The 18,824-nt window shown below is 35.4% G+C and overlaps 4 protein-coding genes across 4 annotated transcripts; 2 read left to right on the top strand and 2 right to left on the bottom strand.

Annotated features, from left to right (window-relative positions):
* Nucleotides 1–3,240: 3,240 nt before the first annotated feature.
* On the top strand, nucleotides 3,241–4,809 carry LOC140960791 (aldose reductase-like). The gene is made up of 7 exons (XM_073419070.1): nucleotides 3,241–3,399; nucleotides 3,501–3,551; nucleotides 3,660–3,733; nucleotides 3,816–3,903; nucleotides 3,982–4,188; nucleotides 4,256–4,327; nucleotides 4,399–4,809. Exons 1-7 carry the CDS (start codon nucleotides 3,259–3,261, stop codon nucleotides 4,717–4,719), a joined length of 954 nt encoding a protein of 317 aa, XP_073275171.1. The 5' UTR covers nucleotides 3,241–3,258; the 3' UTR covers nucleotides 4,720–4,809.
* A 489-nt stretch (nucleotides 4,810–5,298) lies between these two features.
* LOC140971052 (CASP-like protein 4B1) lies at nucleotides 5,299–6,684 on the top strand. Its single transcript, XM_073433104.1, has 3 exons — nucleotides 5,299–5,695; nucleotides 5,788–5,923; nucleotides 6,280–6,684. The coding sequence occupies exons 1-3, from the start codon at nucleotides 5,427–5,429 to the stop codon at nucleotides 6,469–6,471; spliced, it is 597 nt and encodes a 198-aa protein (XP_073289205.1). The 5' UTR covers nucleotides 5,299–5,426; the 3' UTR covers nucleotides 6,472–6,684.
* Nucleotides 6,685–6,749: 65 nt separating this feature from the next.
* On the bottom strand, nucleotides 6,750–9,022 carry LOC140971051 (probable WRKY transcription factor 26). The gene is made up of 5 exons (XM_073433103.1): nucleotides 8,677–9,022; nucleotides 8,397–8,549; nucleotides 7,701–8,311; nucleotides 7,458–7,619; nucleotides 6,750–7,364 (listed from the first exon to the last, which is right to left on the bottom strand). The coding sequence occupies exons 1-5, from the start codon at nucleotides 8,941–8,943 to the stop codon at nucleotides 6,956–6,958; spliced, it is 1,602 nt and encodes a 533-aa protein (XP_073289204.1). The 5' UTR covers nucleotides 8,944–9,022; the 3' UTR covers nucleotides 6,750–6,955.
* A 1,179-nt stretch (nucleotides 9,023–10,201) lies between these two features.
* On the bottom strand, nucleotides 10,202–16,780 carry LOC140971050 (protein SCAR2-like). The gene is made up of 8 exons (XM_073433102.1): nucleotides 16,512–16,780; nucleotides 15,458–15,745; nucleotides 15,250–15,379; nucleotides 14,780–14,841; nucleotides 10,960–14,683; nucleotides 10,794–10,877; nucleotides 10,599–10,703; nucleotides 10,202–10,508 (listed from the first exon to the last, which is right to left on the bottom strand). Exons 1-8 carry the CDS (start codon nucleotides 16,664–16,666, stop codon nucleotides 10,464–10,466), a joined length of 4,593 nt encoding a protein of 1,530 aa, XP_073289203.1. The 5' UTR covers nucleotides 16,667–16,780; the 3' UTR covers nucleotides 10,202–10,463.
* Between the last annotated feature and the right edge of the window lie 2,044 nt (nucleotides 16,781–18,824).

Genomic DNA, 18,824 nt, shown 5'->3' with positions numbered 1-18,824 from the left:
GCGTGAGACAGGTCGCAGCACTGTTGTAATTATATATGTGGGTGACATTGCTTTTTTATATTTGTATTTGTATTGATAGAAGAATAGACAAAAATAAAATGGAGTGGGGGGGAGTGGATAGATAGAGGGGAACATTGCTTGATTTTCGATCTCTGCGGCTCTGAATTTTCTGATTCTATGCATTGTTTTCTTGAGAACCGGGAAAGTGGGAAAAAAGTGGAAAGAGATGGGTACATGACGCTGTTCCCTGTTGGCCTGTGATTTGGAATGTTTTGGCCAAAATTCTATTTATTTAAAGTAAAAACATTAAACAAGCGGGGTCCTGTGTTTGTTCAAATCTTTAATCAAAGATTTTGTTTTGTATGTGTTGCGGGATTGACGCCCCTCATTTCGTTTCTACGTTTCACTCTATATTTTAAATTACTATATGTGTTGGATTGTCATGGCCTTCATTTTAACTTTTATTAAACTTGCAGTAGAATTCACCTCTCTATGTCAATCGGTGTTCAAGCTGATTCGAGGGAACGTTTGGGTAATACTCATGAGTTCGGTTTTAACAGATAAGTTTGTCACACAAGATTTGTTTAATGTAATTTATTTGACTAGTCTAATTTGTAAGTTATTCCGTTAGTTTGGATGTTTACCTAATGTGCATATAAGATTAACTAAGTCGAGTTTTATAATTTTTTTAATGTACTTTGAAACACAAATTTGTTACATTACGAATAGTAGGAAATAAAAAGAGTATAATTATCGAAGAAATCATGAATAAAGACAATGGATTAAGGAATTTTTATTTTTTTTTTGAGGAACAATGGATCAAGTATTTTGGGTAATACAAGGTGGTGGTGGTGGTGGCGGCGTCACCGTGGGCTTTTGAGGGGAACATGGTTTCGACTTTTTAGGTTGCGTTTATTTTCGAAAGTAAGAGAAAAGATTATGTAGGATAATTTATATTTTGATAATTAAAATAATTGAATAGGATGTAGAGCGATTATGGATAAATAATAATATATTTAATTTGATTAACTAAAAACTAAAATTGTGATTAAACGAAAAATCACATTTTTGTCTGTTTGTTTACATTTTATACTGATCAAAGATTGTGAAGAAAAGACATGTCAATACCTTTTTTCTTTTTTCTTTTCATTTATACGAATAAATGATTATTTATCTTTACTCAAACTAAGGACTAAAATCATACACAAATCCAATTATATCGAGACCTTTGAGTTTAAGAAAATTTTATTTTTTAAAGTAAACATTAGATGAGTTGAGATTAATAACGACATCCAAGGATGTAAATGATCTAAACCAAGACAAACAGTATCAGACTTCATTTAAGCTTGATAGAGACTATAGCTCGATTCAAGCTTTTATAATCAGACTCAAACTCGATTTGTCTTAAAATTACTAAGCTCGTGAAAAGCTCGAACTCGCCTAGTTAAAAGCTTGTTTCTCATGTTAATCAAGCCAGATTCGAGCTTTTGTATGCTTATATTTTTAAACAGAATGAGTTCTGACAAGAGATTAAGTTCCATCGCGATCTTTTTTATTTTCAAAATTTAAGCTCAAACGATGATTTTTTGTGTGTAGTTAGTAAAGTAAAAAATGTATGTACCATGAATTAGTGCTTTTTTCAAATTTCTTTCGATTTTTCTGGAGTGCTGAGACAGTTTTAGAGATCTTTATCGGTGAGACGGATCAACTATGTCCATATTTTAAATAATAAGTAATATTTTTTTTACATAAAAAGTAATATTGTTTAATGGATGACCTAAATAGGATATGCATATAAAAAAATTGACTATGTGACCGTATCACAAAAGTTTTTGTATAGAAAAAAATTATTTCTTATTTGTTGTATTTGTATAGATCCATATTAAATCCTCACGAAGTCTAAAGAATTAACCATCTATATTTTATTTGTATTGTAATTTCTAGAGCTAGGAAATCAGGAAATGGAAAATGAATGAAATAATTGTGAATAATGCATTGAGGAAATAAAAAAAACTATATTGTATCCATTATAATGCCACTCCCCTAAATATTAATCAAAATTTTATATTATAGAAATTTGCATATATGGGTACTTTGGTCAAAAAATGGAATAAAAATATAAAATAGAGTGAGATTAACACTTTATACACATACAATCTCTCCAATATTTAAATATTATAATTACACTATTGTAGTATAGCTTTAACTTCACGAAAACACAATTTCTACATTAAATATAAAGTTCTTCTCTAACTCGTTAACTCTAAACTCAATTATCTATAGAATATTAAATATTCTATATTATTTTATTTACAATAATTATTTTATTCCATAAATTAATTAAACAAAAGAAACTGTTACACTAAAATTATTATATTTTTAAAAATTAATTATAACTGAATTTTAATCTAATAAAATAATTAATTCGAATAATTTTATAAAAAAATAGATTGACTACATCAGTAAATACAACAAATGATTTGGTAAAAATATAAATAATAAAAATTATTTAATTTAGTTCATTATATATTAACTAATTATCTTTATGAATTAAGCATAAAAATTAAAATAATAATTAGATAGTAGGTATATTTCTTTTATAATATATTATAATTAATTACAAAGTTAATATTTTAAGTTAACAAAATGAACAAGATATTGGATACAAAAATTTATCACAAAACTCAGATGACGCTGTGTCACGACTATATTTTATGAAACAGTTCTTCTAACCAACTCAACTCACGAAAAAATATTATATTTTACTCTGTATATATAAATCATATAAACTTATCTAAAAGAAGACCAACTCAAAATTTAGAACGTCATAATGAAGCATAACTTGTTATTATAGATTTGAAATAGATCGAAGCTTAAATTAATTTTTGTTTGTAGGAGTAGTGTATGGTATAACGAAAATATATATAATTCGAATCTTCAGTTATTTACTTATTTCCCCGTATATACCTCAAAATATTTGTTTCCAGAATAGCCTAGCTAGTATTATATTGAAAGTTGTTGGCACCTTCTAGCTAGATTATGAAACTCTATTTTGTCATGCATATATATTTTTAAATTAAATAAAAACTACTGTATCATTATAAAAATCCATGTACGAGCAAGGTGTCATGCAATCTACGTTAGGATTTGGACAGATAACTCCGTTACGTGTCTTAAAATTTTCAGTACGTGTGTGGTCTCTCTTATAAGAAGGTGTATTAATTTGACGACCACGATCATATTTTCTTCGCACAGATCATGGCACAAGCGTCGTTCATTCCTCATGAACAAAAGATCGAGACATTTAGACTGACGAGTGGCAACAAAATACCGGGTGTGGGCATCGGCACTTGGAGATCTCAGTCCCCTCGCCAAGCTGTTTACACTGCCATAGTTGAGGTTGTATTTATGTATATTACATGGTTACTTTGAATTGTATTTACTTCTTCTTAGTAGGAATTAAGTGGAAGGGTTGAGAGTTGTTTTTATTTTGGGTGCAGGCTGGTTACAGACATGTGGATACCGCGACGGAGTATGGCGTGCATACTGAGGTTTGTTAACTTCATGAATGCCCATTTGAAATTTTTTGCTTGGATTGTTTAAATGGTCGAGTTTTAGCTTTGGAAGTTGTAATTAGCAAGTGAACTCTCTTTTTGCAGGTGGGAGCAGGAATCAAGGAAGCCATACAGGCAGGGGTAGAACGAAACAATTTGTTTGTGACTTCTAAATTATGGTACATTATACTACTTTTATATATATAAACATATTGAAGGGAAGATTGAAGAGATGTGATAGTAACAAAAGTTGAGATGTAGGTGCACTGAGATGTCTCCTGAAAGAGTTAGGCCTGCACTCCAACAGACACTTGAAGAACTTCAGCTTGATTACCTTGATCTCTATCTGGTATTTTATTCAACTTCAGGACGTTTGAGATTATTGTATAAAATGTAAATGAATCATTTGTTAAAATTTGAAACACAGATTCATTGGCCGTTTCACCTGAAAGATGGAGCAAGCAGACCCCCCAAAGCAGGGGAGGTTTTGGATTTTGACATGGAAGGCGTGTGGAGGGAAATGGAGAAACTTGTGCGGGATAATCTTGTTAAAGACATAGGGATGTGCAATTTTACCCTGAAAAAACTGGATAAGCTATTGAGTTTTGCGGAAATAAAGCCTTCTGTGTGCCAGGTTAAGTCAAGTTCAAATTGAGCATAAAGAAGAGAGTGATATTGATCTGATCTGGTTTTGATGTCAGATGGAGATGCACCCTGGATGGAGAAATGATAAAATGCTCGAGGCTTGCAAGAAACATGGAATCCATGTTACGGTAAGATTTTATCATTTACGTCCCTTAATTTCTCGAGGAAGGAAAATGTACAGGACGGGTGTATTTTGCAGGCGTATTCACCACTAGGTGGAAAGGAGCTGATAGAGAATCAAGCTGTGCAGAAGGTGGCAGGAAAACTAAACAAGAGCCCCGCGCAGGTTCTCGTGAGATGGGCGATCCAGAGAGGGACCAGTGCCATCCCCAAATCCAGCAGTCCCGACAGGATGAAGGAGAACGAACACGTATTCGGGTGGCGGATACCGGACGAGGAATTCCAAGTTCTCAGCAGCATTCCTGATCAAAAGCGCACTTTGGATGGCGATTTCTTGTTCGTAAACGAGACGGATGGACCTTACAAAAGTGAAGCTGAACTCTGGGATAACGAGATTTGAACACAATCATATCCTGATATGGAAAAAGAATATATATGCAGTGTATTTTCGATGTGACATAATCTAATAAAGGAGTTTTTTTTTTTTTTTTTTATCTTAATAATGAGTTTGAACGGGACAATTATAATTTGACTAAAAAAATCTAAGCCTAGATTTTGCCATATATATATACACACACATATGTATGTATAATAACCCAAATATAATTTGGATCGGATTAAGGTACTTTGAACTAGGAAGAAGAAAAGGCATGTCGATTAAATTGGGCCTTTATCCATGAATTAAATGCTAAATGCCTTATTAAAATTATATAGACACATATTCGGTATGCGTTATATACATATTTGTCCATGATGAAAATTTTCGTGCAAAATTTTCAAATAACAAATACACTATTAGAATTTTATTTTTCGCTAATTAATAATTTTGTTTCATGACATTTGACTTGTTTTGTTAATATAAAATTTTTAAATAATCTAAATAACTTTTATTTGATTTATAATAATTAAATAACGATAGATAATACAAGCAAGATGAGAAGATTTTTTGTTATGAGTAAAAAACTAAAGCTGAGTTGTCCAAAGTGAGACAAGGTGGAAGAATACAATTGATAATAAGCAACTCATTTTCTTGTCTTTTCAGCTTCCCCCTCTCCTTTCCTTGAACAGCGAATTCTTGTCTTTAATTTTTACAAATTCGAACAAATCATGGCGAATCCGGACGGTCCCAACCAAGAAAAGGTGGCGCAGCCACCATCCTCAGCGGCGGTCGTCGGAGATTTGGAGAACCAGGCGGGGCCTGCTGCTGGAGGCGGAGTTTCTAATATCCTGCGGCGGTGGAAGAGAGAAGATCTTCTGAAAAGAGGGTCCTTGGCTTCGCGGGTTTTCGGATTTGTTTTCTCGTTGCTGGCTTTCGTTATAATGGCGAGCAATCAGCATGGTGATTGGAAAGATTTTGATAAGTATGAAGAATACAGGTAAATTTTCAACCTCGACATTATTATTTCTTTTGAGTGCCTGTATTTATATCGATCTCTTGTATGAATTCTGATAAAATATTGGTTTGTAGGTATGTGTTAGCAATAGCAATTCTGTCGACATTGTACACTGGATTACAAGCTTTCAGGCAAATCCGAGAACTTTCCACCGGAAGAGAATTGTTTACGCTTCGGAATTCGGCAATGTTCGATTTTATTGGTGATCAGGTGATTTTGACCATTTTAATTGATGTGTTATATTTGGGTTATAGCATATTTAGAGGATGAATAAATTTGAAAACTTTATTACAAAGACTTGGCTGGTATCGAGATTGAATCCCCAGCATCTCATTCTAGAGCCTCAAAAACTGTTAGCTGATCATTTGATTAATTAAGTGTTAATAGATGGAGAACTTTCAAGAACAATAGATCCCAATTCGAATAGTTCCCTTGTTTTTCGAAAACACTTACCATGATCAATCGTTGATGTTCAAGAAGACTAGCCCAAAAAAGTCTTGTCAATTCCGAGTAAAGTTCTAAACTGCCGATATAGATATCTGAGATGTAAATATTTTGCAATGCAGATTATAGCATACTTGCTGATATCAGCTGCTTCATCCGCGGTGCCATTGACTAATAGAATGAGAGAAGGGTCCGATAACATATTCACAGATTCATCTGCATCTGCAATAAGCATGGAATTCTTTGCGTTCTTCTCACTTGCATTGTCGGCTCTCATCTCTGGATATAAGCTATCCAATCAAACTTACATTTGATCTTCGACTGTACTTCCATTTCTTCCTCGTGTCATTTTATTTAATTTTAGATGATTTTCATTTTTAAATGAATAGGGCATTCGTTATACATGTAAGTGTCATTGTTCTTTAAATGTATAGTTGGTGAAGCAAAGATCCTAACAAGAACAATTCTCACGCTGTCGTGTTTCATTTGTGAATGTGAAATAAATAATGCAAGTTTCTTTGTTTGTATTTGTCAAGTCTGTGGATCAATTCATTGCAATATAATATGAAATTTGGCAGGAATAGAGTCGCCCTAAACCAAATATTTGCCAAGCACTTCATTTGATTTTTTTGCTTTTGTACGAAACCATTTTCCTAACAAGTGTAGGACAGTGGCCTTGTATAAGGTTTAGAGGCTAAACTACGTACGACGACCAAGAAGATACAAAAAGGACTCCTAACTATCATACAAGAAGATTATGCATTTGGTGGAGCCAGGGATATATTCGCTGGTAACTTGTCAGTTTAAGAAAGACTCGAAAAAATAGTCATCTTTTGGTTCTTCCTTGGCTTTGGATAGTGCATTTTCCGTCCGCTGCATTTGATTAACATAGGGCCCTACCGAGTTTACATAACTCTGTGGAATGGTATCTGCATCCTGTAACATCTGAAAGTTATATGGTGTTTGATTCGGGAAATTCATTCCACTGGATTGGCTGCTCATTCCAGATGACCATGAGGCTGCGGGGCCAGTGTTTCTGTTCACTGGTGCTGGTCTATTAATGATGTAATTGCCACTGCCTCGTGCTGCAGGAACATCGTGGTTGTGCTTGCCTTCATATGTAGTAATAACCGCCCTTAAATTGTGGGATGCTCGTTCTATATGTTTCCTGACTGGGCAACTATTGTAGGTGCACTTGTAGTAGCTCCTACAAGAATTTGATAGCAGCTTCTATTAAGGTTTTCTCATCATGAAAAATTAGATAGAATTATGTTGTATGTGTTTCGATATTTGTATTTACCTGGGATTTGGGTTGCCTTTGACGACCTTCTGTCCATACTTCCTCCATTTGTAACCATCGTCAAGAATGTCAATTTCACTTGTGGTTTGAACGACAATTCGAGGCTCTCGAATGGTGCTGCTTCCAGAAGCTGATAGGTCACAATTTTCATATTCCCCCTTCCTGAAAATCAACATCAAGATAGTAAGATACAGTTATTATCCCATTTATTTGCTCTGAAACATTTGAGCCATCTACACTCACCATCTCTTGGCTTCTGGTTCGTTCTCATCGTCGTCTCTCAAGTGACTTCTGGAGGAGCCCATCTTAACATCACCTCCAAAAAAAGATGCTGACGAGTTCTCTGTGGTTGCCACAGATACCATCTCTGTATTTTCGAGCAACATGTCTGATCGGTTTGGAATTCCAAAATGATTGTACATAGGATTCTGAGTTGAATTTGAAAGGGATTTTTTATTTGATTGAGGCTGTGGATGATTATGGCTTCCTTTATATATTATTTCTGTGACATATCCATCTAAATTCCTTTCGACCTTCTTTTTCGTGGGGCAGTTGGGAAAGGTGCACTTGTAATAACCACGTGGATTCTCGCTTCCCTTAACTTGTTTCTGCCCATATTTCCTCCAAATGTAACCATCATCCGATATTCTCTGCTCCTTAACATGCAGTGATGGTTGTGCGTGGTGCATCTGGGTGGACCATGGGGCGGAACCGCTATAAATGTTTGTTTTAATTGTGGGAACTTGTTGAGAAAAACCATGTATTGGAGCTGTTTCTGTTTTTACTTCTGAAAACTCAGTTTGCCTGTTAAGAGCATTCACTGTCCCATCTTCATGCTGGCTTCTCAACGGCTGCTGCTCAATTTTAATGCAGAGCAATATGAGAATATAGGTTATCGCCGCATGCGAACGAGCCATTCAAAGATCAAATTATACTTACCACAGTAGAGTCCATCACCGCAGAAGATGAATACATGGCTGATAAAGAATTCGAGAGGCTTGCTTGGGATTGGAATGAAGAATCAGTTGAACCTTTGTCCTCGTTCTTGGAAGACGTCCCAGGTAATGTCCCTGCAGCCGGAGCCTGAAGAACCTGGATACACAAAGCATTGCAGAAGAAAACTTCATTAGTCCCACCAAACCATAATCTGATCATTATATTATCATTACTTGAATAAAAAAGTGATGAGAACTAAAACCAGCCATGCATACAAACTTACGTTAGAGGAATCGAAAAAAGTTGGAGAATCAAGAAACAGAGAGGGGGTTGAACAAGTAGGAAATGAAGGAGAAGGGGACATAGGTAAAAAGGACTTGTATTTGGGGGACTGTGCAGAATCAGCAGGCCAACTGAAGGAAGAATTTTGTTCTTCATAACTTGCAAAAAGATCAGCATAGGGAGGAGCCATGTGTTGATCATTGGAGTAATCGCAAAAGCTGGAATAATGAATATAATCTGTATGAGTGTTGGATCCTGAAGAACCCATTGAAAAAAAAGTAGTGACAACGATTGAGAAAGAGTGGAGGAATTTTTTTCCCTTTTTCTGAGCATGAAAGAGTTGGGGAATTTGAATCCGAGTGTGTGTGTATAAATACTTAGGGAAGGCAAGAGAGGAGTTCTGACCGTGGAAATTGAATTTTTGGTCAAACCTTGTGGATTTGACCGGCTCCTGGGGGCCAAGTCAGGGTGGAGGGAGCTTGGGATCTGCTACGGACGATACCACGTGGACCAATACATGATGTGGCCCCAGCTTCGCCCAAGTGAGAATTTATTTCACACGAAAAATGAATAAAAAAATATATTCTTGATTTACAATTTAAACGATTCAAATGTTTTTACATTCTTGATATCATGGATCTTTTTCATCGTAACTTGCAAACCATGTCGAATTCATTCCGATTATTTTGATTTTAATGAGAAATTAGAGACAACTCCTTTATCACAAATTATTTTATGGCTTAATAATGAAATTATTAATTATTAAATTGAAAAGGAGGGACTTCATAAAATTGAACAGTACGCGGTGTTATTAGATTTTGAATCCATTAATTTTACTCGAAGTCAAAGTTGCTGGAATGCTGCTATTGTTACAAATATCCGATAAGAGATCACATTCTAATGAATTTTTATATTCTAGCAGATTGTTGCAATAATGTCCAGTTTATATTTATATGAAAATAGAAACATCTCGATTAAGTTACTACTGAAGAATTCAAGCAGAAATGAGCTTTAAATACTGAGATAGGAAATAGAAATAATCTTTTCCATATCGTTTATTAAAAGAAATAAAAGATAATTTGAAAGAACATCAACAGCACAAGGATCAGTCATGTTTAAGTATAACAATTTTTCGAACAAAATTACTAGATTTGAAGAAAGAAAAATTATTTGTAAAGTAATGTTTGGAATGGTTTTTGCACATTTGTTTATGTAGTTAAATTCCAAAAAAGAGGTTTATCTCGTAAATCATATGTTAGTATCGAATAAACTTATGGCCGGGATGATTATATATCATTCATTTAAATATTAGCTAATGATGAATAAGTAAGACACAAGTATAAATAAAATTACTTGTAAATAACTTGGCTACTCCAACCATACTAGATGCCCACCTTCATATTCATTGCACAAATATATCCAACGTCTTTCGAGTGTATCAGATGAGGGAAAAAAACATTATTCAGACACATTTTAATAGTATTGTATATCTAAATTCCACAATATTTTTTGGTTTGGACAAATGGTTGAATAATAATATGAATAGAAGTGGGAAAGTGTAGTCATATGCACGAGACAAAATTGCACAATTCACTCTTTTACTCTTTCTGACACTTTGCTAACCAAATTTTCAAGCTTCAAATATACAGATTTCTTTGTACTCTGCTCAAGAACCAGCACTATAACTGGCCTACTCTACGGATAAGTGTACCAGTTCGCCTTCCATTTGGGTATTACGAGATTTTGTATAACAAGAAAGGTCTAGGAGATACACCACTTGGATGAAGTTCAAGAATCACTCCAATTATCATCATCATCACTATCAACCAAGGCCTGTAGTATTCACCACTTCGATTAGCAAATTTAATCATGATTGACATAAATCTTGAACATGCAGTTTTTGTTAAGGCAAAAGAAATTGACCTGGCGAATTGCATTTGCCTTTTGCAATATTGCAGCAACTTTAAGATTGGTTTTAGGAGCTCGAATGCTAGGTCTTGATGCCAGTGCAGGCTTCAAGTTGAAGGACTGTAAAATAATGATCAATGATAATGAGTTTTCTATGGAATGGTATGATATACTCATATACATGGCAAAATCCATTCTGTTCCCTCTTACCTTGGTCCTTATTTGCTCCAAGATTGAGTCTCTCTCATCTACCTTGTGTATTTCCGGTCTCACTCGTTCTGCAACTTTTCTCAGCTGCAGATTGATTTGAATTGTGAAAAATATGCATAGGGAACTAATGGTACATTTTGTTTAAGAGGAATCTACAGACACTTACTTTACTTTTATCAACAGCAGTGACTGCATCAATTAGAGGATTCCGAGGTCGGGGCAGTTTCACAGTTTGACCCCCATGTGAAACATCTTCCCCAGCTAGTGATGTAGACCCGCTCTCTGAAGATGGCATGACAAGCTGCTGCTCCTGCTCAATTTCTGTCTTCGCCCGAAGGTCAATTGTGTCAGGCATCATGATGCTGGAAATGAAACTGGAGGAGCTGTGCTCACTCTTCTCTTCTTTTGTTGTCATGTCTTGATTGATCTGATTTAGATTTCGATCCAGCCCTTCATGTGAATAAATAGTATCATCTTTGAATGTGGTGGGTGGGGAGATTCCCAGTGAAGACAATTCACCATGTTTCATCGTCTCGCCATCAGAAGAACAAGAGGCATGCTGAAGCTCTCTGGCAACCGAACCAGAGGAGCCATGTTCACTCTTCTCTACTTTTGTAATCATGCCTTGACTGATTTGATTTAGAGATTGATTCAGCTCTTTGCATGAAGAACTAGCATCGTCTTTGGATGTGGTGGATGGGGAGATTCCTAGTGAAGACGATTCAGCATGTTTCATGATCTCGCCATCAGAAACACAAGAGGAATGCTGAAGCTTTCTGGCAACCAAACTAGAGGAGTAGTTCTTGCTCATCTCTTCTTTCGTTTTCATGTCTTGATTGATTTGATTTCGAGATCGATTCAGCTCTTCATGTGAAGAAAAAGCATCATCTTTGGATGTGGTGGGTGGGGAGATTCCCAGTGAAGACAATTGAACATGTTTCCTCATCTTGCCATCAGAAGCATAAGAGGCCCGTTGAAGCTTTCCCATCCTCCATTGAACTGGAGGAAGAGGTGGCAACGGATGTAATTCTTCTTCTAAATTAATATGATTTGCTTCAGAAAAGGGATATGTGGAAGGAAGTGCGAAACTTAATGAATCTTTAAGAAGCGCAGAGCCTTCAATGATATGGTTGCTTTGTGCATGAAGATCAGGCACTGACGGTGGACTTGGACGATTTTCAAGAGAAAACACAGAGACATAATTTTCATGTCCTTCACGTTCATCATGATCCGGTATTTGCTGGTGATTGATTGGTAACAACGGTAATGGGCCTGAGTTTATTTCATCAGATCCCAGCAATTCTTCATCAAGTTGGTTCTGTGGTAATTCGATCTTTTCTTTCACTTGGCTACCACTAGTCAAAGAGTGAGCATCAGCAGTATGATTTTCAAGACCACGTTGCTGGCTAGATTCCTGAGCTGTACTAAAGTCATTTTTCTGCAGAGATGGCTCAATTGTGGCACTGTTGTCAGGATCCAAGCCGTGTTCAACTTCGAACCCGAGATATGAATTGGGAACGGTGTCTGATATTTCTGACTTAAGTTTATCACAATTCACAGTGTCGGAAACAACCGTGTTCAAAATTGATGCAGCAGCTTCTCTTTGACTCGCTATCTCCACTAAGTCTGATTCTCCCTGGTTGCCCAAGAGACTGGCCTCGTAATTCCTAAGTTCATCAAAACCTGAATCATTAAAACAAGGACTGATCTCTTCTACCATTTTATCGTGCTCCACAAACAAACTGACATCATCTTTGTCGTCTGCAATGGAAGAGACGGAAAGAGCAATGACAGCAGTCTCTGATTGTTGCATTTGACCATCAGTTGCATCCAACTGTACATGAACCTTATTCGGTGATATCGAATCTGGAGAACTAGAAATTTCTTCACCTTCAAGATCAACAGAGTTTGTGCATGGAGTAACTTTGGACTTTTCCACGAAATCTGATGTCCCAGTGGGGTTTTCAAGATTTTCCTTAGGACAATAGGAACATTCTACAAATGCTGAATCACCAGGAAAAACATGATCACCTGTTATTTCAGTTCTCAGTAACTCCACTTCACAAAATTGAGGCATCCCAACTGCAGGAGTTTCAGTTTCTGTCCTCTGTTCAACAGGAATGACACCATCTCCGTCTTGAACGTCAAGAACCGTCCCGTGCAAATCATGTGAGTGTACTATATGCAATAAAATTAAATTTTGGGAACCCAGCTGCAAGTCAGCTGAGCTATTAGAGCAATCTTCGGAACCTGAGTTTTGAGCACTGGCGACTGATGTTTGCTCAAAGCTCTTCCCAAGAGAAGCCTCCACAATGCTTGCGATATCAGAAAATGCAACGGAATCTTCATTACCTATTTCATCAATCAGCTTTTCCCCCTCAGAAGTTGCAGTGAAACGGTCTCCGGTATGGTCTGCATCAGAACACTTAGTTACAGAGTTTTCAGGTATTTCTTGAACCCCACCGTCTGATTTATTTGGCATTAGGTTAGATATCATGTGTAAAGAGCCAACTCTCTCCACAGGACGAGCATCACAGATATTTAATGTGGAAGTATCATTTTCACCCATTTTTGGATCCTCCGTGTCAGAATCATGATCATGTAGAAAATCTGTTGACAATAGAACTGCACTATCTGCGGTATGACACGAATGATCAGAGATGGTAGATAAACAAGGTACACTCTCATTATCTGATTCATCAACTAGATGATCAGCACTAGAAAATCTTGGAGAATTATACCCTGAATGCATTTCTGAGACACTGGGAGAACATCGCAGATCCAAGACAATGCTTGTCCTTCTCTCGTCTTGATCCAAAGGAGAAGATTCATGAGACTCAGACCTTCCTTTATTAACACATTCTAAATTAAAATGCGGAGTTGAATCAGAAGAGGTCAAACTCGAAGTCAGCTGGTCCAAATCAGATTCGTGATCGGTAATTGTAGCAGTTCCAGTGCAAGTATAATTGTAAATCGCCGGTTTTGTAAGCTGAGAAACAGGGATGTCTTCCTGAGGAGTTTTACGGTAAGGCAGTATATCAACGATAACAGTAAGTGGAAGGATTGTAGCCGATACTTCACATTCGGACTGTGGGTTTTCAGTCGAAGTCCTTGGCGAACCTGAAGAAGAGAAAGAAGACAAATCTTTTCTGGATGAAACGTCCCCATCATTAGATTCTGTGGAGTTTCTAGAGGAATGAGAATCAGAAGAATGAGTATTGGCTTGTTTTTCATTTGTATCAGAAGTCTCTTCATTTGAATCAGAAACCAACTGCTGCGCGTTTATAAAGGAAGACGTGAAATCACACTTCACCCTTAATTCAGAGTCTGTGTCCATTTCTGATTCCATTGCCGAGGGTGCATCCACATAATTTTCCATCTCACTAGAGATATCGTCTGGTTGATAACTTGTAACACCACCTTCTACATCAAGAGTCATATCTTCATCACTGGTCTCCTTGTCATGATTGCCTGCGTTGTCTTCTGCTACTACATCAGGAGATGAATTTGGTAGCTCAAACATTTTATCATATGCGGAAACCTCATTTGGCTTATGTATGGATGGTTTAAGAATGATTTCTTGTATATGTGGGGATGTAGGAGGACTTCTTTTTCTCTCCTTGCTCTCCCTGTCAGGACTCATCAGTCCACCACCAACTACTTCAAGGTCAGAATCATTAAGGCTATGTGTAGGCAATGTCAAGGATTTCGTGGAGACTTCATGAAGCATTTTATCTTCCATGGAAGTAATCTCAAGTAATTTCTCCATGTAGCTCTGCCCAGATTTTGAGTCAAATGGAAATCCATTCAGCCTCCTTTTCAGTTTTACACGGCGTGCAGGATAGCTAACACCATTTTCAATACTCTCCTTCATAAACAGTTGATTGAGTCTGTAAAAGAGTTAAGTTGAAAATGGAAGTTTAGATGCAAATAAAACCTCACATTTGTAGCAGAACTAAAAGAGGAACTTATGGCAGATGTCTCACTTGACATGTGATGTTAAAACTTCGGGAGTTGTATCCCCATTCCTCCATCGTGACCCTTTCTTCTGTTAGACACGGAAAGAGTAATTCTCAAGAAATGCAAAGATTCATCATTTTTCTAAATACTCAGATTCATATTTTACTTCTACGGGAAACATCAAGAGGTCCTAATTCAATTGCATTGTCACAATTGCCAACCTTATGAACTATATGACAGTAAAAAATTGAGTAAAAAACGAAAGAGAAAATCCTTCGAGCACTTATTCTAATCTAGCCAGAAGAGAATATTCTTAAAATGTCCATCCAAACTTTAAATTACAGTTTGACAAAATTATAGGAGAGAGTTTCATGAATAAGTGTACTGAGATGTGATCATCGAGAACCCAAATGCAAGTATAGAGCAAACAAATTCCAACTAATTTAACTATTCCAGGTTTGGTGCTAAAAGTTGGGCGTATCTGTCAAGAACTAACCTTTGCTTTGAGAACCTTCTTTTTCCTCTGGACATCTGCACTGCTCATTCCAAAGGAAGAAATTTCTATTTTAAAAAATGAAGGATCAGTGTAGCGTTTCAGACATGCCCCAGCACCCGCGACGTCATACCTAAAATGATTTTGTCATCAAAGATGATAGATTTGGAGAGAGATGTTAGTTAACCTTAAGTTGAATGAAAGATCATACTTGTCAAGAAGGAACAAACGAGGGGGACCCCTGCATTCTTCGTAAGAATCCATCACAAATCGAGGTAAATCTCCCTGGGTCACTAGATTCTGGTCCATCCTTATATTAGGATGCCAATCAACTCCTGTGTTGTAAGGAAATGAAGAATGATCCGTCTGCGACAGAAATGACTTTTTGATTAACGGAAAGTCAGCCTCAAGCTGTTGCACTCGAGTCATTAAGCTGTGCCCTCTTGCAGAAATTGTCATCACCTCTTCGTGTAAATCATGAAAAATCTCTGCAGCAAATCTTCAGCAACCACAAGAGTCAGAAATTAAGAGGAAATTCAGACTGACCACCGCATAATATGTTTGTAAGATTATATCAAATTATATTATCGACTTTCAGTAGTGGAATGTGCCAACATCCCATCTTTTGAAGCTTCACATACTGGGAAAGAAATAAAATGATTTACAACATCAGATCGTCTGATTGAAGGAATGCCAGGAGCCCATCAATGCGCTCTCCTAGCAACGCTCTGGAGTTAATTTGTCAAAAACAAAATAAAGAAAAATATACTATTTTCTCCATGATGGAGAAACCCCACCATTGAAATTTTCTGATGTGCGGTAAATGAGTGTCTATCTTAGTTCTCTGACAAACATCGTGCTGATCAGTTTGAATATTTGATAAACACTTAAACCAAACATAAAACTAATCTTTATAGCCTTGCCTTTTTTGCAACACTGAATTGACAAAATCCTTACTATCACAACAAGCTCCACAAACGCCGATTTTCCTCACATTTCTCTTGAAACCCAAAATCCAAGCTAAAACATAAATACAAAACTAAAATCTCACTCCGCGATGCCACCGAGCTTTGAAAATCACAATAATCTCCACACTATTCCTATCGTCCACTTTCTACCTAAATCATCGAACACAAATTAATAAAAATCAAAACGGAAGCCACCGAGCAGAGTTAACCCCTAATTTCATCAAATTGAACTAGCACCACCCCAAAGACGGCAAATTTCCAACAAATTATCGGAAAATCGAAACCCGTAAAACTCACTCTGAAAGGTCTCCGAGCTGGCGCAGAACTCCGACCAAGCCGGCCATGGCAACGCCTTCGAGCAGAGCCTCCGGATCATCCTTATCGGCAGCTCGGTAGAGCTCCGGATCGGCGAGGGTGAACTCATTCCTTATCTCGTATCTGCTCATCGGCATATTTTTCCTCCTTTTCTCAACCGAATTTCAATTTGGAGGTAATCAGTTTTACCAACTTCAACCACCACCGATACATATAAATGCTCTCTATCTCTCTCCTTTGTTTTGTTTTTGTATGAATACGACTTAGAAATGAGTGTTGACTCTCTTTTAAATACCTGACAAGTAATTCTTTCAATTTTTTATTATTATTATTATTATTATTATTATTATTTTAAAAAATAGATTTTGATCAGAACAAAAAGTCCGATGACATTGTATTATGAATTATTTTTATAAAACAAATCTTCTCGACACAATTCATAAAAATTTATTATTTTATATATCAAAAAATTATTATTTTTATTATATTTAGGGTCCAAATTGACTCTTTTCACAAATAAAAATATACGAGAACATCGATATTTACTCTTTGAAAAATATGAGAAATGAAACATAATAATTATTCCGATTTTGACTGTTACACTCATTATTGTTCAACATTTTATAATGGTTTTGTTCAAACTATTTATATGAGTAAAGTCCTAATTTATAAAATACATGACACATGTGTTGAGTGTATCTCATAATTACTCATCAAACAATTATGTATAGATGAGTGGTCATGATTTATCACTCAACATATATATCATGTATCGAGTATATGATGACATTACTCATATGAGTAAAATCTACTAATAAGACAAACAATTCAATAATATTATCGAATAATCAATTTTTGATACACTATGCATATATAAACAATTTAGTATGATTTTTTCCTTACTAAACTGTTATCGTTTTTTCAGATAAGTTAATAGTCACACTTTGAGCTATACCTACTAAAACTAACCAAAAAAATTACATGAATTAGGATAGTTAATTAATTTGAGTAATAATAGAAATAAAATATCATTTTGTCTAAATTTAGTAGATATACAGAATATTCCATAGAAGGAGATTTCTTCCTCTCTTTTTTTTTCGGCCGGTTAACAATTCAATCTTAAACGTGGACACCACTTTTCAGTGCCTTTTAAAATTAAGACAAACATTTCAAAGTGTCGTAGACAAATGATAACTATAATATTTTGATAGTTACTTATGAAGCCAGTATACTTAGGAAATCGATCCAGAAATCGATCCATTGAGGTATTGTATTTCTAAATAATAATAATAATAATAATAATAATAATAATAATAATAATAATAATAAGTGAGAGATCCTAATTAATTTTGATATGGTGAAGTTTTTATTGTTTGCTATTTTTAAAGAGTAAAAAATTAATTTAGAATTGTTTAAAACAAGGATGTCATTTATATTTTATTTTGCTTCTTTCTAGTTAATATAAATATTTTTCAGTAATATTTTATTTAATTTATTTTAGAAGTTCGTGAAAAAATTGTGTGTATATAAAAAAATATGATATTTTTGTAAGATCAAAATTATATTAATTACCCACCCCTCCTCGGGATTTTAATTAATACACACACCTGATAATGGGATTAATTCGGGGATGCATGTGAAGGCATAAATTAGAAACATCTCGTGCATTTATTTGTTTTTGAACTTAATTAATTGTCTATTTCATTTTCCTGAAATGAAATTAAATGAAGATCCACCAAAACTTATCATATATAATGTAGTAATTTTGTAGGATCCCCAAAATACAATATAATACAATTCAATTGTACCACCATTAGTCTAGTCGAGTCGAGTGGGCTTGCAAGACTTCTTTCCGGAATATTGCCTCGAAGTTGTTAATATGAATTATATTAGTGTTATTTGTATCACGTCTGTTAGATAAATATCTGAGAGTTGTCTCACTTTTCAAAAGCGTCATATTGAGTCAATATGTTGAGAAAGATGAGATCGTTGAGATGAAAACTATTAAAAGAATTTGTAATGATATAGAGTTCTTAATTTAATTAGTCTTACTTTACAATGAGTAGGAAATACTCGTTGGAGCTTATATTTGTTTATATTAGTAATTTAATTTTATATGCTTTGTATAATTGGTATTCTTCTTGATAAGATGATCAGTGATAATGGATAGAATAATAACATATGTATAAAAAGCTAAAAATATTTAAAAAGAATTTATACTATTTGAATTTGTGTTGGTCTTGCATTTGTGAACGAAGTTGCAATAATATTACATATACTGTATTAAGCGCTACG

The sequence above is a fragment of the Primulina huaijiensis genome, chromosome 2, assembly GCF_012295235.1.
Source record: "Primulina huaijiensis isolate GDHJ02 chromosome 2, ASM1229523v2, whole genome shotgun sequence".
NCBI lineage: Eukaryota > Viridiplantae > Streptophyta > Magnoliopsida > Lamiales > Gesneriaceae > Primulina > Primulina huaijiensis.
Note: the sequence above shows the minus strand (reverse complement) of the source record. Positions and strands in the feature narration are given on the sequence as shown.